The sequence below is a fragment of the Chelonia mydas genome, chromosome 10 (genome assembly GCF_015237465.2).
Source record: "Chelonia mydas isolate rCheMyd1 chromosome 10, rCheMyd1.pri.v2, whole genome shotgun sequence".
In the NCBI taxonomy this organism is placed as follows: domain Eukaryota; kingdom Metazoa; phylum Chordata; order Testudines; family Cheloniidae; genus Chelonia; species Chelonia mydas.
In genome coordinates, this window is record NC_051250.2 from 51,287,516 (window position 1) to 51,307,494 (window position 19,979).

Below are 19,979 nucleotides of genomic sequence, written 5' to 3' on the forward strand. Positions count from 1 at the left end.
CAGAGTGCAGGAAAAGAGGGCTGTCAGCATATTCCACCATCTATTGGACCACTATACAGGCCCACCAAACAGATGCATCTCAGAATAAACTAGCTGTAAAACAGTGGTAGGTGGAAACAGGATGAGGCGAGTTGGAGAAATCAGTCTGGGCTGTTTCTATTTTACTAACTAACTAACTTTACTATTTACTAACATATTGTACCTTTCCCTATTTTAAAATCTTGTCTCCTCTTTTGGTGTCTCTTGGATCCACAGTAACAAAGGGGACACTGACCTTGAACTTATCCTGCAAACACTTCATAATGTAATACACTGAGCAACCTTAATAACTGAACAATCACAGTCCCACGTACCTGCAAGAGTTTCCTATACCTAGGAGTAACACAGGAGATATTACTGTGCTGTAAAATACTCAGGGATGGCAAGTTCCCGTATTTTTAATAGCAGCCACTGTAGAAGCAGCTTTTCATTATTTTTTAATAAGAGGCAATTCTAGAAATTGATTGAAATAGGTTTTTAAAGTTATTTTAGTCCTGTGTATTTGTTAAAGCCATAATAATGAAATAAACGTAATTCTCCCCACCACAGCCTTATTACAAGATTATCTGCACACAAACGGTCATGTAATTGAGATTTCAGAAGATTTAAAGCAGGTCTAGGAGCATCGGGAAACAACCATTAATATAAGTAGCAGGAAATCTTCACTTTAACAACAACAGGGAGGGACACATAAAGATATTATACAGTGGCAACAACTACCATGACAACTATCCAACACACTGTGTAGGACAAACACAGAGTATTCCCTATTCTCTGTATGCATTATTTGTCCATTTGTCCATAACAGAAATATACTGAGGCAAGTTATTTACAATGAAGTTTCACACAGTACTGCATGAATCTATTACTGTGTTACATAAGGCAATATTTTTGGGACACAAATTTTTCCTACAGTTGCTCTGGATGTTCACACCAACCTGAGCGATGCCGCCCACAAACTTGGTTTTGACCACCACATCGTCGTCATCCGCTTTCCTAAATGCTGCTTTCTGAGCTGCCCTGACAAGATTGTCAGATGCTCGTTTAACAGCATTCCCCGCAGCCTAGAGAGGAGATAAAAGGAATTTAGTAGCAAAAAACACGAACACACACTGTATATGTAATGTGGGCTCCTTCTGGGCAGGAGAGTGTGCTCCACTGAATTCCAGAGGCAGGACACTTGTTTTCTTCACCAAACACCAAATGTGCTTTTACCATCAGTGCTTATAAGGTGAACATGAACTTGGATAATTCTGTAGGTCTCTGACCCAATTTGGGGCTCTATGTACAACTTATGAATTGCGGTTGATTTTATGAAAATGTTGTATCACTGAATGCCTCCATGGATGTGGAGTCAACCATTTGCTACAATGGCTGGTGTCAAGTGCCACCCAGACCACAATGCTGAGCCCCAGACAAGTCAAACACCTGGTGCCTAATGCCTTGACTTGGCAGGCACTGGAGATGGTGGCCTATGGCTCATCTTGTCTCTGGAGTGGTACTTCTTCCTAACCCTCTGAGAACATCGATGGCAGGATGGAGGCAGATGACTGGGGCCTCTTGGTCAAGGTAGCGAGGGAGCTCGGGGTGGAATCTCAACTTGCTGGGGAGCTCACGGAGAGGGAGTGACCAGAAGATGGAGGTCTAGCCACAGCCTTCCTTTCAGTGTTCACGGAGGCTTGCATTGAGCGCCCCATGGGAACAATTTTAGGGGGGCCAAGGGCCTCTCTAGCTTTCTGGGTCAGCTTAGGCCAGGAGCAACATATGGATCGCGACTCAGGAATATTTCCCTCTCCAAAACAAGAGTTGCACCTGGAGTACCTATAGTTAAGTGGCACTGAAGCCTCCCATGAGGGGCAGGTTGTGAACCCTGGGGATTTCAATTTTGCCATATTGGTAGAGCCCCTGTATATGGTTGAGGGTCTGGCTGTACACTAAATATCTGACTAAAGCAGGTTTTTTTGTTTGTGCCAACTGGCATAAAGACACTAGCTACTAATTAATAATACCAATAACTAATGCACACTAATGCTAGCACAGTGTGCAGAGAATCAGACAGTCACTGCAGGGGTTCCATCTTGCTGCCCAGGCTGATAAGAAGGAATGGAGGGACTGTTGGATCTGCTTCAGATGGTATGCCCTCATCTTGGGTGCAGGCGTGGCTCCAACGGACACTGCTAGCCAAAAATAATCCAATCTAGCATGCACGGGGCACATGTGCAGCAAGAGAGGAATTCATGTGTACAATCATTCAAAGAAGAATTAGATGATTCACATGCATTTTCATTTCCCCAGACTCCGACTACAGCTCCTTCCAAAACAGCGTTCACATGGAACGTAGGTCAAACAACTTCTCCACAAGCTTGTCTGTCTGTGTGGGTGTCAAAGAGGAAACCAGGACATTCCAACTCCCATATCCACCCTATTGATGAAGGCTCCATGGAAACATGGATGCTATTGGCATAGCCAGCAGAGGAACCCAGGTGCTTGCCAAACGCACCAACGCAAAATATGTGATGTGCACGAACCCAATAGTTCTGCTATAGTAAAGGGCATTACTTCCAAGTGGAAAGTGCTGTTCCCACCTTCAAACCTCCTCCACAGCTTGGTGGAGAAACTATTCAAAGCCTGTGTCTGAATACTTAAAAAGAAACACCTTTCCATAGCTCTTGGGCCTGCCTCCTTGAGCCTCGCGCTTAACTGTATTCTATGTCCATTTAATAAAATTTGGTTAGGGTAACCCAATGCCCTGATCTTCCTGGATGGGCAGGAAGAACATAATACTAGCGTTCGGTCCCCTTTTTTCGCCATTATTCTGCATTTAGAGTTCCTCCAGCCCCATCTTGGCACTCAGATACTAATGTGTGGACACAATAGAAAGAGTACGGTTCTCCAGTTACTAACACATGACCACTAGTGTGACAAACCCATCCAACAGGAGTCCCTCATCAACTGCCAAAACTGCCTCTGTTTTACCCGCCTCCTGGCAGGGATAATATTACAAAACCATTGTTTTCTATTTAAACCACCACAGAACCCTAAATTTGCCTCAAGGTTTGACCATAATTAAAATGACAGTTCTATTTTGAAAAATGACTGAAAATAGACTCCTCTTGCTCAGATATCTGTACTCAGTCATAATTGCTGATTTTAGTAACAAATAAGCGTATTGGTTTTTATTCCCACAAAACTTAGAACCAGAACCCAGCTGTTAGAACACAGACTGAGACTACATGGCTAGAAGTCAGTAAAAGCTGCAATAAAATCCAAGTTCATACTGAACGGTCCCTTGAAATGGGTGTTAACTACTTGTGCTAAACAATCTGTTCCACCTTGTATTTAGCTGTGACTCTGAATACGTTTCCCAGATTGGAAGAAGAGCTCTGTGTAAGCTCAAAAGCTTCTCTCTCTCTCACCAACAGAAGTTGGTCCAATAAAAGACATTACCTGCCCTGCCTTGTCTTTCTAATATGCTGGGACTGGCACAGCTACCACACCACTGCATACAGTAAAATCTGCAGTCATTTCTAAACTAAGCACATTGCAATTGTAAATCCTTGAGACAACAAGCTTAATACCCAGAGTGCGGTATTAACACAGCCACCTTTCAGATAAACTCTGCTCCAAAAGAGACACTCCACATGAAATCGAATCAGTTTTTACAAAAAATGAATTGCCAGTTCTGGTCCTAACCCAGAATCTGTTGTTTCTCTACCAATGTTTGTGGTCTTACAACAATTTTCTTATTTTAAAATGTTCTCTCCTCTGTTGCTGTCTGTTAGACCCGCATGGCAGTATTAATGACAATTAATGACCCTGAACACTTGCATGACAATGCCCTTCACAGTGGATTTTCCAACTTCAAAATGATTTCCCACTGACCAGCAGCAATCTGGCATTTCAAGTTTCCATCGTGTGATCACCACTCGCTTCTCCACTGTCAGTGAAGCTCTTATTCTGGTATCACTGCACTTGAGGGCTGGGGCGTGCTCGGCACACAGACCCAGGAACATGGCCTTCTGCATTTGGAAGTTTTGCAGCCACTGCTCGTCATCCCAAGCCTGCATTATGATGTGATCCCACCAGTTGCTAATCGTTTCTAGGGCCCAGCAGTGGCACTCCCCCTTCTGCAGCAGTTCCATGACCACCACCAACCACCCTGAAATGGGGTCTCACTACATCCCACAACAATCTGTCCTCCAAGAACCTGTCACGTTCCATGCTGATTTGGTTCTTCTTACGGCTTTGCAAATACCGGAGGATCATGTGTCCTGAGCTTGCAACACTTACCACAACAGTGAAGAGCTGTGCAGGCTCCATGCTTCCATCAGAGATGGCAGACAGCCAGGAGAGCTGCGCAGGCTTGTGGGACGTTTAAGAGGTGTGAAAATTATAGGATATAGATGACATTATGGAATGAGCCAGTTGCATGCTTGGAAGTTGACCCCTTGCTCCCAGTAACCCTGTACGACTTGATTCTGTCCCACCAAGTATTGTCAAAACCTCCCAAAAGACAGTGTGCTGGGTGGTGCCAGGTTATACAGTGGAATTCCTACCCAAGGTGCTTGGTGCTATGCATTGGCACAAGCACTCCTGGTGAGTATGCCCAGAACTGTTGCAAAGAGCCAAGTATACACATGGACAAGTGATATACTCATTGCAGTGGCTTGATGCCGACGTAATGTGTGTCAACCAAAGTTTGTAGTGTAGCTATGGTCTTAGTGATGTACTTAGTTTAAACACGAGTAGTCTCTCAGAAATCTGGTAAGCACGTGCATGAGTGTTTGCAACTGAACATACACTGAAAACAGAAAAGCCAACTAGACACAAAGCGATGTCAAGGAACACCCAGTAAACACACTGAAAAGATAATTTCCCCCAATATCTTTCAGTTATAGTAAACTGAAGTGTTACTTCTGACTTCAACAAGTACAATGTTTTCTAACAGCAGTTTCATTTTGGATGCATTACTAACAGGCAGGGTGGCACTCTCTCTGTTTTTGATTCTGAGACCGTTAGCAGAGTTCCCTCTGATCACTATATTCTCCCTCAGCTGGTGCGAGGTACAGACTACTTCACATTTCTATCTTTCTAAAAGTTCAACCATCTCGAAGATAATGGCTACAATGATCACAGAATGAACTCCAGATGCTGATTAATAATGGCAACATGCAGCATGGCAGCCTTGAACTTAACACAACGTATTTCACTACCGGAGAAGATAAAACCCAGCCATGATTTGTTCAGGCAATTTCCTGAAGCTATTGGCTGAATTCTGGATTTGTTGAAAAGGCATGACGGTGACTGTTACATAGCTCTGAGATGGATTTTTACATTGTTTATGAACGCTGTTACCTGTAATCTTCTCATGGCCTCAGAGTCTTGGTCAGCCTTCACTTTGCAAGCCACAAGTAACTGTGCTGTAGAAGCCGCAACTTGTTTGGCAGATGAGATGAGTTTCTCCTCGCTAGCATGACCTTGTACCGAGGCATTAGCTGCCTCACACAGATTGCTGGTTGCAGCTGCCACCATTCGGGCCTAGGAGTCAATAACTAAAGTTACTCAGCTTTCTTGTTTCTCAGAGACTTTCAAGAGAAAGAAAAAATTGAAGTTACTCACAGCGGAAATAAGTCCCTGAGACCACTGTCCATCATCCACTGCATTTGCAAGGATAGCTCCAACCTGGAAGAACCGTTCAGACACTTGCTTAGAGTGAAATATAAAATGCAATTGCCTTGATTTCCATTCAAAGACCATAACCATCTGAAAAGGAAACTTTATGTACACCTCCCCCTTCCCCCCAATTTATCTCAGTGCACACTATCTAATGATGACAGAAGAAAATTTCTGACTTACATTCCTATGCTAATATAAGTCAGTGGTTCCCAGACTCTGGCATGTATCTCTGTACTAGCCAAGGTTTTCTGACTAGGACTCTAGGCGCTCCTGCTCCCACCATAAAAATGTGCCTTTTATGGCTGTTGATCCCCTGCCATTACCTGTCTCTTGTTCATTCAGGGACACTCTAAACTACATTGTTACTTGAGCTGCTCCAGTCTTGCTGTAAGTTTAGAGAAACCAATAAAGGGTACAGCTCAGGATTTGCCTGGTCAAGGCTTGCCAGAAGAGGCTGGGAAATTCTAGTAAGTTGAAAGGATTTGTTCCTGTCTATAACGCTCATTCCTGACATTCACGCCATTGTTCAAGGCTACTGATTTTTCAGTAGAGTTATGCTATATTCCTTCAATATGTTCAAGCTGCCACTGAACAGAAAAACAAAGTTCCTTCGAATTCCTACACTCCTGCCTGATGTTGGATTACCAAGTCAAGGTAGCAAATATCTTTTTCTATGTGTTCATACAGCACTTAGTACTATTGTCTTCTGATCCCAGTATTCCCAACCCCATGTATTCAGAAATCATGAGTCAGGGCCCCCCAAAATTGTGAGATTAAAGAAAAAAAAAGTTTGGTGTCTTTTCAATTGTATTCTGGTTTTTGAGCTGTTAGGGTTCACATTTTCCAGCTTTTCTCCTCAACCATGAAGGCTGCAAAATTGTTGAATTTCTTTAAAAAATGAAAGCCAAAATTCTCATATAATTGCCTGACTTCCAAGGTGGAGGTTAAAGAAAAACACAAAAATTTGCAAGACTTTTGATACAGCTGGAACATCCTGAGTGGGGTTTTTTAGGGTAATAGCAAAACATTAATAATGTTGCTGTAAGAGAAAAGTTCAGTTTTACAATAAAATGCTTGAGACCTATGGGTTTTTCAGGTTTCAAAGTTTTCTTGCATCACCTTCCCTAGCAAAAGCATCTAAAGTTCAGCAGAGATCTACCAGTCTGGACACTAGTGCCTGGGGAACAAGAAAAAGTAAAGTAGATCAGATCTGACTTCATAAAACATTACCTTTATTCCAAAACCTGAAATAGCTGCTTAATGTCAAACTAATGCCACTGCAACAATTTCATATGAGAAGGCAGAACAAACTGGAAAGAAGGAAGTTTAACAAACCTTTTTGCTGAAACATTTCATTGACTTTTCCTGCAAAACATTTTTACAGCCTTGACTGACTGCTGCTGGGAATTTATATAGGACAATATTGTGTCTGGTCCACATGGTTGAATGAAGGGGTAAGAACTCCCTGTTACCTTCTTCTCTTCCCCCACACGGCCAGTAAGGGGAATGGCCTGTTAGCTGTTACCAAGGGAGCTTTTTGCTGCTTGTCATTGAGGTGATAGGCGGGTAGTAGACTGAACCATGGCCCCCTCACCAGGCATCAGCCATCTCTTCTGACACGTGTAAAAGGGTGGAAAGTATGCTGTACTGCTTAAGGAAATGATACCAGACTGCATCCTCTATGTGCAGACAGGGGAGATATGGGAAGCATTCTGTCTGCTCATTTCAAAGGCCATTATGCTGTAAATCTGGCTAGCAAGTGTCTGCTGTAGATAGGAATTGGAAGACACCCACGGTACCAATTAACTGAAGATTGATAATTAGGAAACAGGTACCAGGTGTATGTCTTGAATTCATTATCTCAGAGGAATCTTTATTAATGTTCATTTACTTGTGAATGGTTCTCTGCCTAATGAAAGGATCTGTTTTAAACCACTCCAAGTTAACTCCAGTTGAGCCTGAGCAGCAAAGTTTGGATCCTTCCTGAAGCTCTTCCAAAGTATGTGGGTGTTCAGAGCGAGAGTTTAGGTTCGGCTCTGCCCTTAAGTGGCACCGCACTACTTGCTGGATTAGTTGAGCTGGAGAAGGCAGTGCTCATGCCAGCAGGCAACCCACTGTTGATAAAAGGCACTGACTGAAAATTCCTAGTCTTAAAGAATTAGTGTGTTAGCATGGGAGAGCCGGGACTAAGAAGTCTTCCATCAAAGCTGGAAGAACAGGTTTGCTAATATGGCACTACACTTGACTAATGTGCTCACATCAGAATGACAAGCTATTGTTTTCCTGGAGTGAAGGAATGAAAGTGTTTTTAGCAATTTCTCTGAGCTCTGCTGGAACAAGGCACAAGTGCTGCTTGCTTCCATCTCAAAAAGACATGAGGAGAAAGATGTAACTGTTCCCTCTGACAAGAGGTCTAAATTGACAGATATTTAGGACTTATACCAGGATATATTCTCTTTCTCTTCCGGGGTGGTGGTGAGTAAAGCAAAGGATGCTCTACATCGTAATGTAACTAAATTTGAACAAGTTCTGTCACAAAGGCAAACAATGCAATAATCTAAGGGTACATCTACACTATCCGCCTGATCAGTGGTAGTGATCGATCTATCGGGGATTGATTTATCGCGTCTAATGTAGACACAATAAATCGATCCCCAATTGCTCTGCCATTGACTCCTGTACTCTACTGCGGCGAGAGGCGGAAGTGGAGTCGACGGGGGAGCGGCAGCAGTTGACCCGGAGCCGTGAGGACGCGAGGTAAATCGACCTAAGATACGTCGACTTCAACTACGCTATTCTCGTAGCTGAAGTTGCGTATCTTAGGTTGATCTCTCCCCCCCCCGCCCCCTCCCCAGTGTAGACCACGGGTAAGTGGAGCAATAAGGCAGGGGTCTAAATTCTCATTTGCTTGACTATTCTTGCTGCCAGTTTTCAATAACTATCTATTTAATAAGCATTTTAAATAAGTTCTATAGGAGATCTTTTCGAACAGTTACAACATGACAGTTCCAGAACAACTGCTTTGTGATCACGGTGGAGCCAAACACAAGTTCCCTAGAAAGCCCAGCTGAATAAGACAGAAGAAGAAATGGAAGTGAAATGGAATAAAAAGCACTCAATGCTAACAAGGCAAATGGACGTAGAGCCATTTTGTAAGCACTTTAGTTGTCCTAGCAATAGCTGTAAGTGCATCCATTTGCACTTGCCTAATTTGTGTTCATACAGGGGCCCTAACTGAATCATTCAACACACTGAAGGCACAATTAGTGATGCCCTCTGCTAATCTGGACCAGAATGTTATTGTTTACTACTCCGTTTCTTTTTAAATCCCAAAACGTACTATGGGACCATACATCATGAGCCTAGATCATTGCCCTTCATGAACAAGAAACAGCTGAGACATTTGAAAGCCAAATATCTAATTATATTTGCTATGTTTAAAGAGACTTTTCAACCAACCCCGGCCAGGGCATGCAATCCGATAGATTTACATTTTTATTAGTCAATCCAGAGTGCCTTCCATACATAGAAAAATTAAGAAGCGACATGCTTTATAATTTAAAATAATTCCGCTGTGTTGAATGTCCTGTTCACCCACCTTTCCCTGTGCCACCAGCTCCCTCTGGGCTGCCGAGGCTGACTTGACTAGGGCACTGGTAGCAGCTGCAATGGATTTAGCTGCTTCCAGGATCTGTTCTTCAAAATCCAGAGTCTCATCGGCTTGCTATAAGCAAAACAGAACACTGTCACACACAATTCAGAACAGAATGGTTTCTCTTCAGTTTCCAGGACACATTTTCTTTGGATTCTGTAATCCAGCTCTACACAGAGACAAAAGAATCTACAATGGCTTATTTGCATTCTGCAAAGCACTTTCCTGGGGCCTAAATTAAGAGACAACAGTATTAACTATTGGATACAAACATAAATATTAACTTGAAAGTAACGTGCCCCTTGTGGCCAACCTTGTGCAAAATTTAAAGTGACAGATTTTATTTAAATACCACACACAAGATATTTCAGTGCATGCCACTGAGTTTCTGGTTTCCAGAACTCTTTTAAAAAATACAGGTAAAGCAGTAGTCTGAAATGGAATTCTCGTTTTCCCACGCAATATTATCTTCGTAGTATTCTAACGTGGTTTGTTTGCTGAGATTATTAGAGTTTGTTAAACAAAGCACATAGTTACTTAGTAAATATAATAAAGGGAATGCATAAAAGCATTAAAATAAACTACAACTCTAATGTTATCATTATGTTTCTTTGTTGATCTGTAATGAAAAGCACAACATAATTATCAAGTAAGCCCATTAATTAAATTGCTTTTTGTAAGCTGCATCACTTCACTGAAAGCAAGTACTGCAAAGCAGTCCAGTCCAGTCCTCTTGGAGTTAAAGCATGTTGAAGGTCTGTTTGAAACCATTCAAACACCTAAACCAACATTCTAACAAGCATGTACTGAACAGGAAGATTAATGGCTCCTAATAATATTTTTCACGAGATGAAAGAAACTATTGCTCTGTAAATGTCAGTTTCCTAAACCTGGGCTTAACATGAATAAAGTAAAACTAACAAAAAGCTTTAAGCCATTTAAATCTGCACAGGAACGTTATATCTATCTCCTCCTGTGTTGTGTCTATGCTGCCAGCAAGGATGGAGTGTGTCTGTTGCATGTAATGTGGCTGCAATAGCCTGGGCAGGTTAATATGGAGAAGCTGCTTTGCCCATGTGTCAATCTCCCCCATCTACTCCTAGCTTAGGTATGTTTATTACTTTCAGAACAATTACAAGCATGGTTATAAGTGTGCGTGTGTTATTTGTTGGTTTGCTTTGATTTTTACTTTGACTGTGACCATGAACAAATGATATATTAAATGGCACCAAAAGCAGAAAGATCAGCGAGGGCATTAGGGCATATGTATGATGCATTCCCTAACAGGACTCCTTAAGAGAGATGGGTCTTTTCCCACAATTCACGCAAGTACAGCATTCTCATATCACAACCACAAACTCTTCTAACTGAGACTAAGCAGTGTTTTGAGATAAAATGCATAACGTTCAGATTCTTCTCATATTTTTGGTACCTTAGTAGGGTGTGGGAAAGTAACCGAAACAATGGACATGTTTATTACTTGTCCTTTACACACACTGATGCGACTTGACTATTCAAATAACAAAGTGAGTTAACATCTGATGAAACAGAACTTTCCACATGAGCTTGGTCTGTAATGTATGATTAGATCAATGGCCATAACAGCTAAAGGCATCTGTCGCTAGCACTGGTTTTAATGACAAGAAATGACATCTCCTGTCAAAAGGTTAACATCTTCCCCAGTGAATCTTATTTCTGGTGGTACCAACTCCACTCTTGTGGCTGAACCTCTCTTATGTTGTATTGAATTGAGATTTAAAAATATTTGTTGTAGGGACCCTGTCTTCCTAAGTGTTTGAAAAGCACCACATACATCTATGGTACCAAAGACTGAACACTACCCTTATGATCACATTTTACTCCACCATTCAGAACAGCTTAATACTTGGTGGCCTTCAGGTGGTTTGTTTTTGGGTGGAGGATATTAGACATACAGCACTTTCAGGATTAATCTGGAGATCTTTCCTTCAGAGAAAGTAGCACATATTCATATGTGAATATGAAAAAACCCAAAATACTCCTAAATTGCAGTGCCTAAACATTTAAAATTTGTTGACCATTTTAATTACCGTGTGCCAAATCCCACTTGAAAGCTGCACAGAGCTGAAAGCCATGATATGGAGAGTTTATTCAAATTTTCAAAAGTGTTCAGCATCCAAAATTGGGGGCAGATTTTCAAATGGGCACAGCAGCCACCAGCTCCTGGGTGCTGCATCCATTTGAAATACTGAGCACTTCATTGAGGGGTCTAAATGAGGGCAGAGTCTTTCTGAAAATATGGCCATTCCTGCATTTCTCCCAATTTGCCTTTACAGAAGGAAAAGGTATTTTTAATATCAGCCCCTTGTTTCTATAAATGTTTCTAAATCAAGGGGCTACAAAGTGCAGTGATTTTCATGCTCTAGCTCATCTGTAAAGACCTAACTTGATGTACTGGTGAAAATCACAAACAAAAGTCACTTTTGTGAGGTGCTCTCATTCTAGTTCTCTGTGGGACACTACAAAACCACCAGACATATTCCGGGGGAATTAGGAGCCACAAGGGGCTCAGAAGTGAAGTAACTGGAGCACTGCACATACAATAAGAAATATCTTGGGAAGCTGGTATACAGAAGCATGCACATCCCCTGCCCGTTCAATACCCAATCAAAAGCCAACTGTATTCTCCTGTTACTTTCATGGGCATTAATTCATGTCTCACAGTTTAAAAAACAAGCCATAGGGTGCTTGATTCTACAACATTTCATATAACTTCTACCATGTGAATAAAACAGAAAGTCACAAAGTCCAGCATCCGTGGAAGTCAAGGCACCGGTGAAGAAATATGGCATCCTAAATAAAAACTATTTAACATCAACTTTTGCCGTGTAATGATAATGTTGGAGGGCACCTTAAAGGACGAGATAAAAGAACAAGAGCTGCCTACTAAATGCAGAATATTTGCCTCTGCTAATTAGGAACAGCACACGTGTATATCTGTACAAAAGGGTTATGATAAGGAATTACCATGTTAATGAAACAAGTCATCTCAGCAGATGGATTTTTGGCTGTGTTTGTAATGCAACACCACCACAACTATAGTATCTAAACACTAACGTGGCCTATGATTTATGCAACAGGCCTCAAATGTTAATCTCTTACTTTGACCACTAACACAAGGGCACAATTTGTAGCCCAGAGGGACTATATTTAGCTCAGTTGGTATCATTTTTTGAAAACACACTTAGGTAAATTTGGCTCTCTTGAAGTGAAAATCTAGTAGCATACAAAAAAACCGCCCAAGCTTCATGGGAGCGGACAGTGGACAAGTTGCAGCACATATTTCTGCCACTGCGCTGCAACGCTGCTCTTTCCAGTTCTGGGCCTCTACAGAGAATGCAGTGCCAACTTCACCCAAATATCTCCTGGTTTGGGGACAAGGACCAAAGTCCACTGTAGAGAAAGTAAAGACCAGCAATTCCATCTTGATTACAGCTGAAATCCGAATTCAAGTACCAAGTAGAGGAAGGTTAGTACACAGCTCCATCTACCTTTTGCTTTTGCCTCTCTGATGTGTCACAGTACAGTTTTCATTCACTGATTTTTAAGAAAAATACTGTCTTGAGCTGGAATTATGGAGCCTGTATCCAAACCTGTGGAAGCGTCCATGAGCTGAGAGCTATTTTACTTCTTTATATCAATAGTAGTATCTGCACTATTCTTTAAATGGCCGTGCTGTAAGGAAGTTAACTCTAATTTTTCTACTGAATCAGCGAACAATTCAGCCACTATTTTTATGATGGATTTTATTTATTCACACAGCCTAATAAAATGTTCACTGCCATGGCTTTACTATATGGATATCTAGATCAGGGCTAGAAAGCTTTTCAATTAGCCCTTAACTACTGAATTAGAAATACCTCTACAACATGAAACACCTTGTCAAAATATTCTACAAGTTTCCAGAGAACCAACCCCAGCTGGGGAAGAAAAGTACCTGTATGGGATTCATTCAGCATAGCATGATGTGCTCAGTGTTGTACATATAAACAATGTAAAAATGACTAGTTGAAAAAGAATTGCAGGGAAATCACATCTCGCATCACTGAGAAAGCTATGGTGCAGCTACTAAGGTGCTGATACTAGGGGCAGGCTTAAGACCTATCATGGGAATGGATAGCTAAGCACTAGAGCTGGCTGGAAAACAGGTTTTTCCCTCTGCAGAAAGTTTCTACGAAAACGAATTTTCTTGTTTTTACTCACGTTTTCAGCAGAAAATCTTGACTTTTTCAAAAAACTAAACCGCAAATTTTTCAGTTATCTGAATACTTGCCAGTTTTCTGTTTTCCAGCTAGAAGTCAAACATTTTCTGTGGAAAGCAGATGCTTGCCAGGGTAAATTTGGTTTTGTCGAAAACCACTCTCAATGGAAACTTTTGACCAGTCCTATGCAGCACCTCCACATAACCAGAGGGGGAACTGATCTTACTCTGCTATTTTCTTCAACAGGTCCACTCTGTCCATTCCTTCCCATTATTTTTGTCCTTGACACACAAGTAAAAAGTGGGCACACAGAGGGCTTGAGACACCGCTCAGTGCAGAGGACAACTACTGCTTAGTCATGCTTGTGGGCATGCTTACCCACCCCTCATGCTGGCCTTGGAGCACAACTAGCTTGCACATCCTGCTGGGCACAACAAAAGGTCCATAACTTGTTTTCACCTACACCCTAGCAGTGTGGTTTGAAGGGTATACCTCAAAATGAGAGGTCCAAACTTTTCACTACATATACAATCCAAGACTGAACAGCACAACAAGTCCTACAGGAGGAGTCACTGTCCAATGTCATTTGACTACTCTTTTTGTGTCACAAATTGTTTTTGTTCATTTTCATCAGTATTGCTCTCAAATTATGCAGTTCTCAGAATGCATGAACATGAAACCAGACTTCCTGACATATGTGACACAAAATTCTACTGTTTATATCTTTAGTCCCTTGAGATGGCAATTTGGGTCACTTTAAAAACCAAGCTCACGAGACTTAATAATGTTTTAAAAAAATCGAAGTCAACATCTATTTGCACAAACTTAGGCTAATAAGAGTCATCATATGCTTTGATGATTCTGTGATCTGCAGGTAGGTGAAGGGAGAGAGAGTCTGCCACATGAGATCACAAAAAATACATACAAATTACTGGGCCGACTACAAAATGGTTTAGGATAAAACGTGGTCACAAAACGGTGACAAAAATACCATGCTGTTATTTTTTAAAGAGTTAGATACAGATATTTTTGTATTTCCTTACTTTTAACCAGTTTCCTACACGTCCTTCCAATGTAATGGACAGCATGAATAGGTTCAGGATCAGTAGAAAAATGAGTGAACGACCATTAACTTGTTGCCAACAGTCATGAAAGACAAACCACGTTTCTTCTGAAGTGCCTCTCAGCTTCAATTTAATAAAGAGACAGCAACAAGGGTAAGTTACTGCACACAGCCAGGTAAACACAAAAGACCACTCCTATGAGATTCAGTACTTGCACGGCTGCTGCCCATTATAAATGAACCTATGCAACTTACACATCTCCCCAAGAACAACCCTATTAAAAAGAGCACTTCACAGTATATGTTTTTAAAAAAATCAGATTAGAATGAGAGTCTGCAGGAAAGTCTTCTAAATCTGCTTGTGATTTAAAGTATTCCTTCATATTGCCTTATACTACTTTATAAACCCCCGGAGACAGGGCAGGACACTATAGGAATATGTTTGATATATAGTTGGATTAAATAACAACCTAATATATCAAACATATCACACAGAGCCCTGCAGAACAGGCATCCAGGTTTGATTCATCTTGGGGGGGCGGGGGAAAGACACACTGCTGAAGGCTAACAGCAGGGAACTGTTATCGACTGCTAAAGACGCAACCCCTTGCCTTGTGTTTGAAGGCATAAGCCTGCACGGAGGCATGAAGAGTGCACCAACAGGAATATAATGCACATACAGCAATGGTCTCTGGTGATGTACCTAAGCCACAACATCGTTTTCCTATAACTATTTCTTCCATTGTAAGAGTTAATGGAACATGTCATTTTTAATTCCATAAAATAAATACAGAGACCACTTTTTCTTTTCCTTTTTTTAACTTGCTCTTTTGGGTAGTTATTTTGTACCAGGTGGTATCTTTACAGATCAAGGACCATATTATATTAGAACAGGCAATATAAGGCCCCAAAGCAGAAGATATTCAACCCACCAAAAAAGACACCACAATCAGTGTAAATCCATAACTGTGTTGTAAAGGACATATCACCCACTATAACCTGTTTTATATAACAAACAGAAAAGTTTGTACAGCTCAGCAGACCATTTTCCCCGTTGAACACCACAATTAAAATCCAATACAGTTTGTATTACACCTGAAGGAGGAACAGATAAGGAAAGTCTTCCTCAAAATACCTTTAGATACACAATCTCAGAAACAAGACAAGTACTAAAACATCATCTGGACGTTGTACTAGTAGTCAGAGCATTTAAGCTTTTGAACGGTGAGAGACTGTATCTGCTCTGTAGCCAGGCTGTTGTGTTTAATTCATAAAGAACGTACATTATGCAATAAGACATGGACAGGAGTTCCTTAACAGAATTTGTTAGTCTCTAAGGTGCCACAAGTCCTCCTTTTCTTTTTGAGAAAGGAATGATCCTCCTGAAGTGGAAAGTTGCTGCCCCACTCTAGACGTCTTAATTTTATTAAGACAGCAATGGGAGGTATGTGGTGCAGAGATGCAATGGGGTGGGGGCACAACAAAAAGATAAGGGAAATGGAATAAAATACAGAGATGGAACAAAACTAGTGCAGCTCAATTACAAAATTAGAACAAGTGTTAGCTTTATTGTTTCATTTCTATTATATTAATAAACTGGAACATAGACAGAGATCAAATAGTAAGGATTAAAACAAACAAGCAAAAAACCCCACAAAACCCCAAGAATTTTGGAAGGGATCCAGACCCTCAGACTTCAGGGTGTAAATCCACCTCTAATTAAGAGAGGTGAGGAAGAAACTTTCCCTGCAGGCCAGGGCCTATTACAGGCTCTCCAGCAACTTTTTTCTGAAGCTAATGGCTACCGCCAGACGCAGGATACTGGGCTAGATGGACCATTGGTCTGATCCAATATAGCAGTTTTTATGTTTCTGTATTTGGTGGACTGTGTATAAGAGAACAGGTGTTGTCTAATTACTAATTTAGATTTGAGATTACTAATTACAAATTTAGATTTGAGTGACAGAGATGCCTTGTTGATACAGAAGTTTAAGATTGAAACATCTAAGAGTGAGCTACCGAAAACGTTCTTCCCCCTACAGGCAGTATCTCCTGATCTGTGTTGAAACACATTGATGGGCCGGAGATAGGAAGCACACTTTGATGCTGTTCTCTGCTCTGTGGATAAACAGAGGGCTTGAAATATAAAGTGGGGTCATTCCAGTACCTTTCACTTGCATTACAGTAAATGTTTGTGAAAGATAAATTGAATTACGAGCAATGGAAGGAAAGTTTTATTGCAAAATGAAATATAAATCCAGAGATATGAATGCGTTTTCCACAAAATGACAAAGAAAGAGCCCAATAAAGCAACGGCAGACTGAATGCTCAAATTAACATGTTAAATGAGGAGCAGGTGTAGGATTTGTATTCATTTTTAAATGACAATGGCCACTGGAATGGTTTAGATGTTAGCAGGAGAATGGTTTTAAGGTTACTGGGCAACTCAGATATTCTGTTGTGTAGTGGTTGTGTAGAAAAGGTGTTAAAGGACTTTTCCAGTCTCAATCCTCTGCTTTATATAATCTCATTACAAGCGACTTTCTTTCTTCACAAAAAATGAATGTACCAATTACAAAACCCATAGAACAAAAAAAAGCATTGCTCTTTCGTGGACTTCATTCTCCCCACTGAAAGAAAAATTCCTCAAGCAGTGGACATCACCACAGCCCATCTTGTGAGGCTATTAAAAACCATCTTAATCTTATGCTCCTGAATGACAGAAAATACCACAATCCCCTGACAACAATGGTCTGACACTGAATGACCTTTAGAACCTGCTTGCTTGGAAAGACTCCTCATCTGCTTAGAACAAAGTTGGGTAACTCTGAAGCTACTGAGAAAAGGACATGACCATGGCATTGCTTTCTGAAGTTAATGGCAGGCCTTATTTTTATTAAAAGAGGCCCAGTCCTGTGTCTCATGGAGATTTATTTCAAAACTTGACAGGGGCTCTACACTGTGGAGTGAAGTGATTCTGTGTCATGCCCCCACTCCCTGAACTGTGCAGGTACACTAACTACTTCAGGTTATAATAATTGCCATATAATTCCTCTGACACACGTGCAAGCAGTTAATTCCGTTTTACTTAAAAATATTCTCATGGACATATCTGAAACACACAAAAATATGAGACTACATAAGCATTCATATGGCACCTTCATTTATACATTTCCCTTTATAGAATTAAGAGAAAATAAGCACAGAAGAATCAGTTTATATTTTAAACAAAGAGTTTAAAAGGAGACACCTGTTTGCTACAAGTCAAATACTGTGTGTTGATCTGATAAGATCTTTTGGCCACAACCTACCATAGTAAATGCACACACACAGAAGAGTGAGTGAGCGGGACTCAAAAGTCTCTGAAACTGAGGAACAAGAATGCTCTTTCACATCAGAAAAGATTTTTTGGACAGAGAAAAGTGAATGAACAAACAATAACTATCTTGTAACTTGAAAAAGCTTTTCCTAAGAATTCCCTTTCCTTCCCCTCCATATCCAAATCTATTACTCGCATGCCCACCACTTGAAAGAGCCACCAAATATCTTTTGCCTTTGTGGTAAGTCACACCTAGCTTGTCTGAAAAGTGTAGCTTCTGCTGGCACCAGCTGAGGACAATGTAGGGATTGATTGTTCCAACCATCACCTTGATCTATAGCAATCAGCTCCTCACAATACCAGTTATTTGCATTTCTGCGGCATTAACTTTAAAAAGAACATGGAAGATGGACACTCACCTTTGGCTTGGCTCGTGGTTTCAACTGCTCTAACTTCTTTGCTGCAGCCTCAATTGAAGCTGCAGCCCCCAGTAGCTCTGTCTCAGCAATGACTGTTGGGTCCTCTGGATCCACCCACTCTGTGCCTGAAATTAACAGAGGGGAAGACAATAACTTCAATAGCATTGTTAGTGCCTTTTGACGAAGCTGATGCCCTGTCACACCTCAAAACTATGTGCAAAATATACAGTGTGTGTATAATATGGAGACCTCATTTTAACACCATTAATGGCATAAAATACTATAATTTAAGCCAGTGACTGCAAAACACAAGTCAGAATGGAAAGAGCACTTAGCCGTTACGTTCTATTATGGAAGTGGCTTGTAAGAAAAGTAACTCTAAATTGCTCCTTGAAAGGCCATGTCTACACTGGGTGCTGAACAATTTGTCATCCAACCACCTTTAATCATAGTTGTTACTCAGAAAGATTCTAGTGTGCTTTCCTTGACCAAGGCAGACAGATGCACTGTTTGAGAACTGTGACAAAAAGAGCACAGAGGATGTAGTAGACTCCAGGAGATCATGGTCTGACTAACATTTCTCAGTAAAGTCCCCATCTACAGCGGCTAGGGAGACAGGGCTAGCGCCCATCCACAGAAAACACGAGAGTGAACAGTGCTGTTTTAATCCCAGTGCCAATAAGGCCAATAAGCAAGTTTCTCCTACAAATACAAGGCTGAACATTTTTTTGGAGAGGAAAGATCTTACACTTTTGGAGACCCCACAAAACAAATGCTCAGAGGCAGCTCACTTCAAAAGTCTGCAACTTACCGGGAATGGTGTAGAAAACTCACATAGAAGAGAATTATTTTTAACCCTCTGGTGAGACTGATATTACATTACAGCTCAAATCAGGACAATTATATGCCAAACTTACGACAGGAAAAGCAAACAAATGTAGTTTTACTAGACATCCTTTTTCTAAAATAAGAATAAGTAGCACTGAAATGATTTTCATGTTACATTGCCCATAATATTAAAGTATTTATGAGTCTATTTGCTGGTCATGTAAATGTGCTCATTGAACGAACGCTTCCAGAACATCCTGTACACTTTAGGTTGGATGCACTCTGGAGTCTGGACTGAGGTGTTTGCATCAGCACTGGAGGTTGGATGTAACTTTGTAATGAGCTGACTTGATTTGAAGTTGGGACACAATGACCCCAGAAGGGCAACAGACCTATTTGTCTGCCCTTGGGGACTAGCAGAACCACAGGCCTCCAGGCCGGCAGGAGGAAAAGCGCTGTTCATCCAGTTGCCATTCTACTGATAATTTTGTGGGACTTCAATTACATTTTGTCCTCTGCTTTTAGGGCTCCTGAATGCACCTGTGTGATGGCTTCATTCTCAATGGTTTACAGATGACTGTGACAAAGTATATGAAAGAGGAGGCTAGAGTGTCGTGGAAGACGTATCAGAGACAACAAAATTGTGACAGATTTTTGGAGACCATATGCTGTAGCTGTATGGGAGTATCATGGGGCCCAGCCCCAAGTCAAACCCACATCCACAGAATCACTTCACCAGCCT

General features: G+C 41.1%; 1 protein-coding gene across 3 annotated transcripts in view; it reads right to left on the reverse strand.

The window, feature by feature from the left end:
- TLN2 (talin 2) overlaps positions 1-19,979 on the reverse strand; it is a 342,088-nt gene that overhangs the window by 6,757 nt on the left and 315,352 nt on the right. For all 3 annotated transcript variants that reach the window (XM_037910906.2, XM_043523668.1, XM_043523669.1), the window contains 5 exons: positions 18,410-18,534; positions 9,314-9,439; positions 5,659-5,721; positions 5,395-5,577; positions 978-1,103 (listed from right to left, as the gene is read on the reverse strand). In XM_037910906.2, the coding sequence (XP_037766834.1) occupies positions 978-1,103; positions 5,395-5,577; positions 5,659-5,721; positions 9,314-9,439; positions 18,410-18,534 (623 nt within the window). The remainder of the gene's footprint in view (positions 1-977; positions 1,104-5,394; positions 5,578-5,658; positions 5,722-9,313; positions 9,440-18,409; positions 18,535-19,979) is intronic.